The following is a 12,997-nucleotide window of genomic DNA, read 5'->3' as shown; positions in this document are numbered from 1 at the left end:
TATTTACAGCTATCCTCGCCTTATGTGGATGTTGTTGTATCCCTTTCATTAGAGTTTTATGCACCGGAATGATTACCACTGCTATGCAGCCTGTTAAAACAGAGGTATAAGAAATGTATGCGCTTCTCACCCCAAATGGTGAAGCTCAGAAATACAGTGATGATGATGATGCTTCCTTACATTTTCCAGATCTTTTTGACTACGGTGAACCAGACGACAACAACACCAACGTTTAACCTCTGAGTGTAACATGAGTACTATAACATGATTCTGTAACTGAAAATCGAGAGAAGAAGTTATTGGATGACAATGAGAAACAGTGCAAAGTGAATAAACAGGAGGGAAATGATGGATTTAAACTGTAAATATGTTATTCTACTGTTGCTTATCTTCTTTGCATACTGTGTGCTATTCTTGCTTAGTGAGCCATTCTCGCTTAGTTCAATAGTAGTAATATTGTTGATACGATAACATGTTGTTGTGAGTGAAAACAGGTCTCAACTGGTTTTTCTTACTCCCCCCTTTTAGCAGAAGAGACCTTATGTAAACTAGGGCGTTCCTAATACAATAAAAGGCAAGAACAAAGGAGACTGCTTCAGAGTGAGTTTGGTAGACTGTAACTGGGCAGTCTCCGGTAATTCTCCTTGCAAATAAAATATACTCACGTCTCTGTGTCTTCTTTGAGTGCAGGTTTTACTACAAGTGTTGGGGTAAACCTAACACATACCTAAATGTCTTAAGTTTGGGCGCTTTAACTAATACGGTTTAATGACATGATTATACATTTTGTACATGTACTGTATATTATGCTTTAGAACAGAGCTCAAGCATTAGGCCAGACTGTGCCTGACCATGCCTTAAATTAAATGAATTCAGTCTGAAGAACAAACATCACTTGTTAAAAACAAAAAACGTCAGTTGTTAAAACTGATTTCATACTGTTGAGAATCGTTAAGTTCTTTTCTAACAAACTTTGCAGTTGATCACTGAATGTACTTCGAAAAATGCACATAATAACACATCATACTTGTTTTATTTACTGTTCTACTGCGGCTAATAAGTCTGTTGTTAGTTTACAGGGGCAAAAAATATTTACTTGATTTTAATTTATTTACCTGTCCCTAAGAAATGGACGTATGTTTATTTATGGATTTATGCCTATACTGATAACATAATTAAATCAACTTTATGCTTATATTAAGTCAACATTACTAAGAATGAGATTATTTGAATAATTGTTTCAATAGTCCTTGACTAGTCGACTATAAATCGTTAGTTGCTGCCCTAACGTGAGCACGGAAATTACGGTAAAAGTGTGCTTAATTTTGGAATTTTGGTCTTTTAAATATTATCATTATTATTATTATTATTATTATTATCATCATTATTGCAACCAGCATGCCTGAAGAAATAAATTTTAAAAAAAAAGTAACCACTAAATGTAACTAATTACTGTTTTTCAGCCCAACAATGGCCACTGAATCGAAGCTGCTCAAAAATCTGTCAGTAGCTGTCCGTCACCTGGGAGGACATGTGAGGGTTTATGCGTGAAAAATCCATGATGTTGTTGCATTCTCCCTGCATTTTGTGGGACTGGTTGCCAAAGTTATCCCTTTGGTATATCTTAAATTGACCTCTGTGCTGCTCTGAGAGTCAAAAAACAATGCCCCAAATTTACACATAAACCTCTGTGGTGTATTTTCATTCTGAATAAATGTTTTGAAATCCTATTTTTCACTATGTAAAAATTTTGTTAGTTAATTGCTTAAAAATAATTATCAATATTTGAATAAATGTTATGGACATTGAAGCCGATGAACTGAAATCTATTTATTTGTATATCTGAAATATTAATTTGTCATGTTATTACTATGCGATTAATATATGTATTATTACCATGTTAATGATATGAATAGGTTTAAATACACTCAGCTTACTAAAAAATGACTGTTGAGCTATTTTCAGAACAAGTCCAATTTTCAGCTTGTTAGCAGGCTTTGTGAGAGCTTGATAATGATTCAGGTGTTTGGAATCAGATGCAGGAGGTGCGGCTTTCCAGGACCGGGTTAGCCACCCCTGCTCTACAGTACGTTTATGTATGAGTCAGGATTTCTTTTAAGATATTGTTTTTTTGAAACATCTTAACTGTCTTCATTTTATTTGTCTGACTAGCTTTTATTTATTGAAACATTTTCCGATCCTTAGGTCCTTTGATCACGGGTGTTTAAGCTTTCCGAGCAAAGGATCAAATCCCATGGTGAAGCTGGATTTAGTCTTATCGGCCCTCACTCAGGAACCAGGGACTGAGGTCCAAAAACCCTCTGCGGATCTGGGTAAGGTTTCCAGGATGACACAGTATCACTGTTGTAAGTAATACCTCTGTGAGGATGAGCGTCCCTTGCGTGTTTTTCTTTAACTGGCTTCTCTGTTTTACACCATATCTTTAAAAAAGGATTTTCATCAAGCAAATTAAATATTTAAGGCTGCTGCCCCCGCGACCCGACCCCGAAAAAGCAGAAGACAATGGATGGATGGAAATTACATATACTGTATGAACAATAAGGCAGTCAGTATGCTTTTAAAGAGTTTTATTGAATTCTTTCGGTTAAACATTCCACAGAACAACGCCTACTGATCCATGATACGCCTCATGCTATTGAAGCGCATGCTGCTCAGGCCCATCTCCCTGAAACTGCGGTACTCGCCGGGCCTGACGTACATCATCTTGCCTCGATATTGGGGATGCTCGTACATCAGCCAGTGGCCCTCCATCACCTGGCAGGACATGCAGTCGTTCATGCGGAAACGGTCCATGATATTGTCACAGTCCTCCTGCAGCTCGTGGGACTGGCCGTTGAAGTTCTCCCTTTCAAAGATCTTCATCCGGAACTGACCTCTGTGCTGCTTGGGGGACGGTTTCTCAGATATTAATATCCATTGTCAGTTTTAATAAGGGATTTTGGTTATGAAAATAATCTCTCCTACCATGGGAATAGCACGGCAGGACCTGATGCAGTCCCTCATACCCATCATGCTCATGGAATCGGCGTACTCGCCTCTCCTCATGAAATACTGATTACCCATGAAGTTGGGGCGCTCATAGACCATGAAGCAACCGTTCTCCACCCGGCAGGACTGGCACCTACTCAGGTAGGAAGACATGTCGGAGCAGTCACTCATGCACTCATAGGAGCGACCCTGGAAGTTGCGATCCTCGTAGAAGGTGATCTGGCAAACGAGTTATTGGGTTTAAAATGTTTCCAAAACAAATCTTTTAAAGTAAAGACTCATGCGCTTACCCTGCCCATGGTTGCTTGGTTCCTCAGAGAACAGTGATGCTGCTTTGGTGACGATTTCACTGTGTCTTTTATACCTGGCCAAACCCAAAGACTCTTCAGCCACTATTGTTTGTGAAGCCCTGACGCAGCATAATGGTATAGAGGCCCTATGGAGTAATGAGGGGCATTTGTCACCTTTCCACTTTGACTGTGTCCCATGGAAGACTTTGCAATCATGTTTCCTGCCTGGAAAACAAAATAATGACAGAATTACTTAAGCATTCCAACAGTGAGTGGGACCATACTGTCTGATTTACTTAAAACACGGCGCATGACACTGTAATCCGTAGGCTGACAATTTATAGGCATGGTTATCCTTTTGTCTGCCAATAACAAAAGGCTGACACTTCTGTATACAAAGCAGTGGTCCACAAACAAAAGTGTTATTTCTGGTGGTCTGTGGAAGCTTGTGGGTATGAATGCATGGATGTATGAGGAGTAAATGGTCAGGCGTTGGGACTTTGAATTTCTTTCTGTTAATCAGGCCTGACTCACTGTATTTCTGTTCTCATCAAAGTCACCTAGGCCAGGAGTGTCAACTTTAAATGGATGGAGTGCCAAATGAAAAATTAAGCTACAAGCCAAGGGCCAGATTTATCTAATGTTTAACCCTTTTTGAAATAACACATATAGTCTAGTGAACCTACCTAGACCTACTGAAAACCTAACATATGTATTTCAATATGATCAGACAAATAAAGCAATATTTTCTTAAGGCTCAGTCTTTGATTTTAAACAGGAGCAAAAGACAATTTCTTAAACACAGAAATCGCCATCATGAACATTAAATGAAAGAAGCCAGTATGATGCAGGCACAACAGAAGTCTATAGTTTCCATTTCACAGTGGCGGGCCATCAGGCAAAACCTTGTCTGCTGGTCGAAAAAATATCTGAATCATGTGATGTTAATTTTATTATTCCGTCCATTATTGAAAATTTTCAGCTTCCGTTCAATGCTTCTCCCTGGTTGAGCTATTTTAGCATTTAGCCAATAACATTGCAGCCATTAGTTGCTGCTCTCACAGACGTTTAGGCTTTCACAAAAATCCTGAAGATCATGTAGCGTAACATAGGTGTTCGATAAAGTTGTTGGTTTAGCCAATCGGATTCGAAGTTGGAGAGTCAGCGCATGCTAGCAGGCTTTGGGAAACGTCACAGTTTTCATAAACTGTGATAGGTTAGGGGGCCAGTAATGCACCAGAGTGATCACGCCAACAGCCATTACATTTGAGGAAACCCAGCTGCTCGAGGAAATATATTGTATTGATTTGATAGCATTAGGTTGGTCAACTCCGAAGCAAGCAAGCTTTTGCAAGTGGGAAAAAGTTTGGTCTGCCACTTTCAAGCTTGGAAGTAAGATCTTGAGCCCGAGCCCAAGTCTTACCCGATCTGAATTTCAGAACGGTTGGGCCTTAAATACCTATCATTGTGCCCGGGTTTGGACGAGCTTCTCTCTCGCAGACTTCTTTTTTTTTTCAATGTCCTCCTGTTATTGTTCTTCTTTGTCTGTTTATACAGTCTTGTTTCACTTAGATTCCATTGGAAAAGACAGGCTTTATGTGTCACGAATCTGCGGGGTGCCAGGCCCTTTGTACCTCCCCCCTCGCTTACTTCCGCTCGGCGGCAAATGTGCCATTGGGCCCCAAAATGGGAAATTTCACTTTCAAGGCTTATAGAGCCGGCTCGTTCGTGAAAAACACATCACTAATTCAGACTTGAGCTGAAGGCGTACATGTGAAATACCTGGACCGCCACTGCCATTTTAGCAAAAGTGTTGGGCTAGACACACTGATTGTATTCGTTTTATCATTCACTCACCTAAAATGTTTTTTTCTAAATATTCTTGGAATTAAATACAATTAAATCAAGTATTTTAGGTATAAAACAAATATCAATTTAATTATAATACAAACAGTAAAGGCCCTTGAAAAGGATTTAGTTGATATTTCCCAAAAACTGAAATGTTGTCACCTTTGTTGTCTTTTGTCTTATGTGTTTTTAAAAAAAGAGCACAAGAAAAACCAAGTTACAAAAAAAAAAAAAAATTAGGGGAAGATTTATTGAGTTTGGCTCGATCCCCATTTTTCCGTCCGATATCGTTCCTGTTACGCTTTGGGGGTGGTGAGGTACAAGGCAACAAACAAGGGTTCACAAATCAACAAATATTCCAAAGAAAACCAAACCTGAAAAAATCCAAACCAGAAACAAAGACCAAAATGGAAATGGAAAATGCGAGGAAACTTGGCCACTTAACCACTACCCAATTGTCCAAACAAGAAACCAAGAAAACAAACCTGGCGTAGCAGTGAAAATGAAAATGAACTAACATGCATTAGTTCAACATGTATGAACTAATGTGTGGTCCAAAACATGTCTATAAAGAGTGGGGATAATCAAAGACAGGTGTACCAAAACCCGCTTGGTGCCCTCTGGTGGAAGGAGGTGCACCAGACCCTAACTGGTCCTGTGGAATGTCTATTGGTCAACACTGATCCTTTATCAACCAAACACTTAATCATAAAATGTACTTCTTATTCGAATAGAACAATTGTATTTTTAATCAAATAAACTGTTTGAGTTATTCAACACCTATAATAACATTTAGTGCTCAAAAAGGGATATAATATATTACATTGCTTCAATTACCAGATAAAAAGTACCGTATTTTCCGCACTATAAGGCGCACCTAAAAGCCTTTATTTTTTTCAAAAGCTGACCATACGCCTTATAATACAGTGTGCCTTATATAAAGATCAATATTAAGTTGCAAAGTCTTGCAACTAAGGCAAGCAGCCGCCGACTAGATTTTCCCCCGAAGGCATAGTAGTCCGAGGTGTATGTGCTGGGATTTATATACCGGCGTTTCATTTCCTAACCAATGTGTCAATCATCATTTGAATCAGTCACTATTGGCTAAAGTTATTCGGAGGTAAAGGGGGCGCATCCTTTTTATCATTTACAGGCTCGCATAGGCTAAAGGGGCGAAACAAAGCCTGCTTTTGGCCGAAAAAGATGAATGTGAATCACATGTTGGTTTGCACTACGGCATAGAGAAAACATTTTTTACTATTCTGTATTTGTAAATATTTTACTCTCCTGGATTTACTACACTCACGGTTTTAAGAAGACCATGGTTACATATCATTATCTAACGTGATGGCTGCAAGAGAACTTAGGTGAGCTATGCGGCCATATATTTTCCCGGTATCTTGTTTTAGAACGATCTTGATGTTTCTGTGATGAGTCTATTTTTAAACTAAATTCAATTCAAAGTGTTTGTTGTTATATGCACAGTAAAGAACCCCGTTTCCCTGCACAATACAATTCTTACTTTGCTGTCCACACAGTTGCCAGCAAAAAATAAAATGGAAACTAAGAAATATTTGGCATTTCTTGAATCCCAAGACCTTCCGAATGATATTTGGAACGATGCATTTGAGTGACACTGTTTCCGTACATTTCTGAGACACGTATTTGCTTCTTTGCAAGCTTTCGGAATGTTAAGGGGGTAATAAGTTTGACTGAACTATCTGACTGTTTTGTCGACGTTCCCATTGTAGCGCCTTATAATCCTGTGCGCCTTATGTATGGAAAATGTAGGACCAAAAACTATTTTTTGGGGGTGCGCCCTATAACCCGGTGCGCCTTATAGTGTGGAAAATACGGTAAAATATAAAATGTACATGTAGATGTCTGCATGGATATTTATTCACAAAGGCACATTGTTGCTGATTCCTTAAAAGATGTATTTCCATTTTTGTCGTTCATTTTTGAATGAATGAAATGTGTACAACAAAGCCAAAATCAAAGTCAAAATAAAAAATGCCCAAAACACGGAGATAAATAGTAGTAACAATGATATGAGGGAAAAAATGGATTGACTGAAGAGGAAGCAATAGCGGAGCTGCAGGTCCAGCTTACTGCTGCGGCCATGTAACACCCCTCACAAGCTACCTCTGCCGACCCTGTAGCTCACTAATGCAAGATCCATTACCCATGAGACGAATGGCTTGGACACAAATCAATGTTGGCTCATTGATTTGTAAATGTTACTGTACCTTACCAGACACGCATCTAGTTGCAGGTTACTGGTGTGAATATATTGGTTAAAAAAACATGCTTACTTGTGTGTGGAGAGGATATTTAAGATGGCATGACTGAACGTAAAAGTGCTTTGTTGTAACCAACAAGATACATTGAAATTTAAACCTACCACATTTAAAACACATCTATTTTAATTCTACTGTTTAATATTTCCCCTCTAGGTGTCACTGGACTGTGCAGTGCACCCCAAAACGAAAGATAAAAAGCACAATGCAGAATACAAACTTCTTTTCATTCTTTTTGACCAGAATATTGTTAAGTTTTTGGGTTTTTGGGTAGTAGCATGATTGAAAACAATTATCTTGGCTCCCTTTAGGTGAGGCTCATATTATCTTAAAAAAAAAAAAAAAACAAATTTCTTTGACTTACAAATATGGTAGTTCATGCATTTTGGCTTATTTTTTAATCAATATTTTTTTATATTATAATGAAGATAGGCGGCACGGCGGGACAGTGGTTCGCACGTCCGGGGCACAGTTCTGGCCATGGGTTCAAATCCAGCCATCAGCCTTCCTGTGTGGGGTTTGCATGTTCTCCCTTTGCTTGTGTGGATTTTCTCTGGGCACTCAGGTTTCCTCCCACATTCCAAAAACATGCATGTCTGGTTAATTGGCCGGTCCAAATTTCCCCTTGGTGTGAATGAGCGAGTAAGTTGTCTGTCCCCGTGTGCCTTGCGACTGGCTGGCAACCAGTTCAGGGTGTCCCCTGCCCACTGCCCGAGGACGGCTCGTATGGGCTCCAGCACCCCGCAACCCAACTGAGGATAAGCGGTGCAGATATTAAATGGATGGATTATAATGAAGATTTTTATTCCACTAAAGGTGATAAATACAGAGTTCGAAAAGTGGCTTAAAATCCTTTAATTTTAATGTTGTGGTTTCAAAAATTGGTAAGTGATTACATTTTAGGTGAAGTTCTCGTAAATGCTTGAAATTGTAGCCTTGTTTCTCAACAAGTACACTTAAAATGAAACAGACACCGACACTGGCTTCACTTTGCCATTGCCTTTCTTGTTCCCTCGTGATCAAAAGCAGTTGGCATTAGTTTGTATGTCTTTTTCCTGTGAACGTCATCGCCTCCTACTCGTCGCGCCAAAGATGCCAGGTGCATGCTACACCTACACAGGGTACTATCAAATGTGTATTAGTGCAAGAATTACATATAAATTCTGGACGTTTATTAAGGGCCATGCAAAAAAACAAAACAAGGTAGTTTTTCTCAGTAGTAAATTGTAATGGAAAGAACTTGCAACAGAAAATGTAAGCTAAGCTGGAGATATGTAAAAAGCAGATGTATCTATGGATCTGCAGAATTCATGATTCACATCGAATTTCTGCTTTCAATGGCACTGGAGAAATTGAAAAGTTGGTTTTAAAAGTACTTAGAAGTGCTTGACCTTGGCCATAAAAAAGGTGTGTAGCCCTGTTAAAAATCCATGTTTATATGATAGTATGTTTTTTTGGACCACTAAGAGGCGTTAAGTAATACTTAGGACATTTAATTGAATTCAGTATTTGTTTACAGAAGATAATACTGTTGATATTCCCTATTTGGTCAATATTCGATAATTTTAGGATTTTTGTGATAAATAAATAATACGTCAAGAAATAAATTACGGTGGAAACCATTTTTCTAAAATTTCTATCTTCAGGACCAATGTAATTTTCTCAACAGTTTGTTAAAAAGTACTACCTATTATAATGTTGTTTTGGTGTATTCTTTTCCACAGTGCTCCTTCCATTATGCAAATAGCATTTTCCTGTACTAACTATATATTTTTAGCATGCGTATACTTTATCAAAATGTTATCATAATTGTTGTAAAAAAACATATTACAGTCTGTGTTTGTCAATGCATAACTTAAAGTTAGTGCTTTGAAAAGAGATTCATGTATTTCAATTCAAAACCAATCTGGTCCATTGATAAACAAATATAGGATGAAATATAACATGTATATGTACTGTAGAAGTATGCATGTAGATTTATGAATGAATGCATATGAGGAAAAACATGGATAAAACTACTGATAAGTTTATTTACTTTTTAATATTGGAAATCTGCAAAGGAGATTCACTAGGGTGTCTATTCATTAGTTTTATTTTTATTTCATTTTTGCTGTTTTTTGATACCACACCCTTTAGAGTGGATGTGCTTTTGCAACCTAATAAACATAATAAAAAGATGGATGTATGGAGGTCCTAACGAACTAAATTTTCTTTACGCCTTAAGTAATAAATCAAAATGGCACGGGTGAAGGCCTTTTGAACAGGTGGGACTTCCTTATCTGAAGGCTTCTTTCTCTGTCTTCCTTGCAAGTTCAAAATCCATTGATCATCCTCTCTCCTTTTTTGTGTGTCTCCTAAACTTTAAACTTGTTACCTAAATTACCCTTTTCTCATCTATTGCCGAGGCATAAAATGAGACTCAGCACAGACAAAAAATCGAATAAAATCGTTTTTTTCCCGAGGGCCCTCAGCAGGGATTTAAAAAGTTTGTCCACTCCTGTTTGATCAATACAGTATATTCCTCACGGAGAGTCATCATCAATGGAAAAAACAGCAACCACCACAAGCGAATTGCGTTACAAACATGTTATAATTTATGAACCATTTATTCATATGAATTATGATATTCTCAAAGGAGCCTCCTAACATGTTTCCATGATGCGTCTGATCGACCTGATCCTCATGTCAACCGGACCTGACCCTATGTCTCTCACGCTCTTGTACTCTCCGGGCCTCAGGTAAATCATTCTTCCCCTGAATTGGGGCTGCTCGTATAGCAACCAGTGGCCCTCCGTCACTTGGGCGGACAGGCAGTCAGACATTCGCAAGTTGTCCAGGATGTTGTCGCAGTCGTCCAGCAGTTCATTCATCTGACCTCCAAAGTTCTCCCTCTCGAAGATCTTCATTCTGAACGGACCCTGGAGCTGCCGAGTGAGGAACACGCTTAAACGTTTGATATCCTGCATGACGGAGGCAACGCTTCCACCGAAAGCCACCGACTCCAACTCATCGTTCTTACCGTGGGGACGATACGGCAGGAACGGATGCAATCGCTGATGCTGATCCCCATCAGGCGCTGGCTGTCAGGATACTCTCCCCTGCGGACCAGCATTTGGAGGCCCATAAAATTGGGGCGTTCGTAGAGCATAAAGCAGCCACTCTCCACTCGGCATGAGTTGCAGCGACTCAGGAAGGAAGTCAGCTCTGCGCAGTCGCTGCTGGTCTCATAGGAGCGACCTTGGAAGTTCCTGTCTTCGTAGAAGATGATCTGGAACAACAGATTTTTTTACAGTTAAATCTAAAAAGCAGTAAACAAAGATTGTATTAAAAAATTCCACATACCCTCCCCATGTCAATGTCCAATCCGGTCCCTGATAGCAATGCTATCTGTGGCCGACTGCTGAAACCTTTTATAGTTGGCCATGATCGCCAAACGATCTATGGAGCTTTTGTGCAGAACATCTTACTCAGCAGCGCAGCATTCAGGCCTCGAATGCTTGTCCAATCTCTCTGCAAATAGTCACTATTCCCGACAGTATGCATCTGAACCAGTGCCAATTGTGGCCACCTCACCTATGGGGTAGGGACGTGTCAGCTGCGCCTCTGTGTTCACGTTGAATCCATGAGCACTTTGTTGGCTTATATATATGCTGGATTAAAACCAATGTTGGGCATGTTTCTGAAAAGTTACAGTTACCTGTCACTTTTACAAAGTCATCCAGTACTTATACAATAGTTTAAGTTGGGCAGAACTTGGAGCACCACTGCAGCACTTGTCACAAAAGCTTCCCTGCTATTGTAATTACCTGCCTTGCAGCGCACCACAAATAGAGGAGGCCAGTGAGTTAAAAGCAACCTTGGGCAAACAGCAGTATTTTTTTCATGGCTGGGAAAAAACTCACAAAATAGCAGAAACAATTTTTGATAAAGAGGATGAATACATTTTCAAACGGGGAGGTTCTTAAAGAGGCAAACAAACAAATGACAATGTCGTTGGTGGCAACAGTTCAGTGCCTTGGCAAAGATGGAGTTAAAATATGGAAAAACTGTTGAAAATGTGTTACTAAGTTTGAAAGATATGCTTTGTTTAAAAGGCTACACAATCAGTGATTAATAGAAATGTGATATCTTGTTTGTATTTAATGTAAAAATATAGTGGAACTTCGGTTTTCGAACGCCTCTCAGTTCAAACAAATCGGAGTCCGACCCAAAATTTAGAGAAATTCTTGCTTCGCTGTTCGGTCAAAAAATTGGAATTGAACGCCGGTAATGCGTGAGTGCGTACGCTAGGATGCGATGCTGAGCGGCGTACGGGTGTAGATCGTTCTTTTCGTGACCGACTGTTATCGCGTGCGGACGTGCTTCGTTTTGCTTCGCTTTTAATATAGGTGTACGAAGTGTTTTAGCCCCTAATTATGCCTCCGAAGAAAGTCAGTGCAAGCAGCAAAGTTGCTACAGGTGAAAAAAGAAAAGTAGTGCGTACAACTATTGCATTTGAGAAAGAAATAATAGCTCCACCGTCCACCTGCGCCTTCTTGCTGATCACCACAAAAGTAAGAAATCCTATTCATTATTCTTTTCTTTATCCTTTTTTTTATTTTTACAAGTCAAGTCAAGTCAAGTCATTTTTATTTGTATAGCCCTAAATCACGAAGAGTCTCAAAGGGCTTCACAGATTGTTACACTATATTACACAAACTATTTTCAACCGACAAGAGGAGTAGGTTATTCGTATGCAATGGAGTAGAAGTGAGTTTTAAGTTTAGATTTAAACATTTCCACTGAGATTGCAGATCGGATCTCAGGGGGAAGAGCATTCCACAGCACCGGTGCCCGGATGGAGAACGCTCTCGAACCAGCAGAAGACTTCTTTGCTCTCGGGGTCATCAGAAGACCAGCACTCTCAGATCGTAGGCTTCGGACCGGGACATAGTTGCAGATCAGATCTGAAAGATAAGAGGGAGCAAGTCCATGTATGATTTTGTACAATACTAAGAGAACTTTGAAGTCACATCTTTGGCTAACTGGGAGCCAATGCAGGTTAGCCAAAATCGGTGTTATGTGATCGTACTTTTTTGTCCTAGTTAAAAGCCTCGCTGCGGCATTTTGTACTAGCTGAAGAGACTTGATTCTGGACTTCGGGAGACCGGAGAGTAGTGCATTACAGTAATCGAGACGGGAGGTAACAAATGCATGAATTATTGTTTCCGCATCAGACTGAGACAGTATTGAACGGATTTTAGCAATGTTGCGAAGATGGAAGAAGGCAGTTCTAGTAATTTGCTTTACATGCATCTCAAAGGATAGATCAGGGTCAAATATGACACCTAAATTTTTAACTGAGTCACTCTGTGTGATGTGACATTTGTCAATGTTCACAGCAGTTTTTGAGAATAAGTCACGGCATTTAGAAGGACCAATGACTAACATTTCGGTCTTTTCAGAGTTAAGACGCAAGAAATTGAGTGACATCCACTCTTTTATCTCAGTGAGACAGGCCTCCAAATTTCCACAGTTTAGTATGGAAGATTCCTCCAACGGAAGATATAG

At 39.5% G+C, this 12,997-nt stretch overlaps 2 protein-coding genes across 4 annotated transcripts; both read right to left on the bottom strand.

The window, feature by feature from the left end:
- Positions 1-2,573: 2,573 nt before the first annotated feature.
- LOC148353303 (gamma-crystallin M3-like) lies at positions 2,574-3,606 on the bottom strand. Of its 3 annotated transcripts, none has more exons than XM_088353531.1 (4): positions 3,474-3,606; positions 3,300-3,373; positions 2,986-3,228; positions 2,574-2,904 (listed from the first exon to the last, which is right to left on the bottom strand). In XM_088353531.1, the coding sequence occupies exons 2-4, from the start codon at positions 3,306-3,308 to the stop codon at positions 2,629-2,631; spliced, it is 528 nt and encodes a 175-aa protein (XP_088209657.1). In that variant the 5' UTR covers positions 3,309-3,373; positions 3,474-3,606; the 3' UTR covers positions 2,574-2,628. The 3 variants fall into 3 exon arrangements, with proteins under 3 accessions (XP_088209657.1, XP_088209655.1, XP_088209656.1); XM_088353529.1 differs by having other exon boundaries at positions 3,300-3,392; positions 3,474-3,605; XM_088353530.1 differs by having other exon boundaries at positions 2,574-2,901; positions 3,300-3,392; positions 3,474-3,605.
- A 6,412-nt stretch (positions 3,607-10,018) lies between these two features.
- On the bottom strand, positions 10,019-10,910 carry LOC148353302 (gamma-crystallin M3-like). Its single transcript, XM_088353532.1, has 3 exons — positions 10,790-10,910; positions 10,467-10,715; positions 10,019-10,371 (listed from the first exon to the last, which is right to left on the bottom strand). The coding sequence occupies exons 1-3, from the start codon at positions 10,796-10,798 to the stop codon at positions 10,090-10,092; spliced, it is 540 nt and encodes a 179-aa protein (XP_088209658.1). The 5' UTR covers positions 10,799-10,910; the 3' UTR covers positions 10,019-10,089.
- Positions 10,911-12,997: the final 2,087 nt, after the last annotated feature.

This window comes from Urocampus carinirostris, chromosome 14 (assembly GCF_059441175.1).
Source record: "Urocampus carinirostris isolate Australia breed hairy pipefish chromosome 14, RoL_Ucar_1.0, whole genome shotgun sequence".
NCBI lineage: Eukaryota > Metazoa > Chordata > Actinopteri > Syngnathiformes > Syngnathidae > Urocampus > Urocampus carinirostris.
This window is presented reverse-complemented; position numbering and strand designations above follow the sequence as displayed.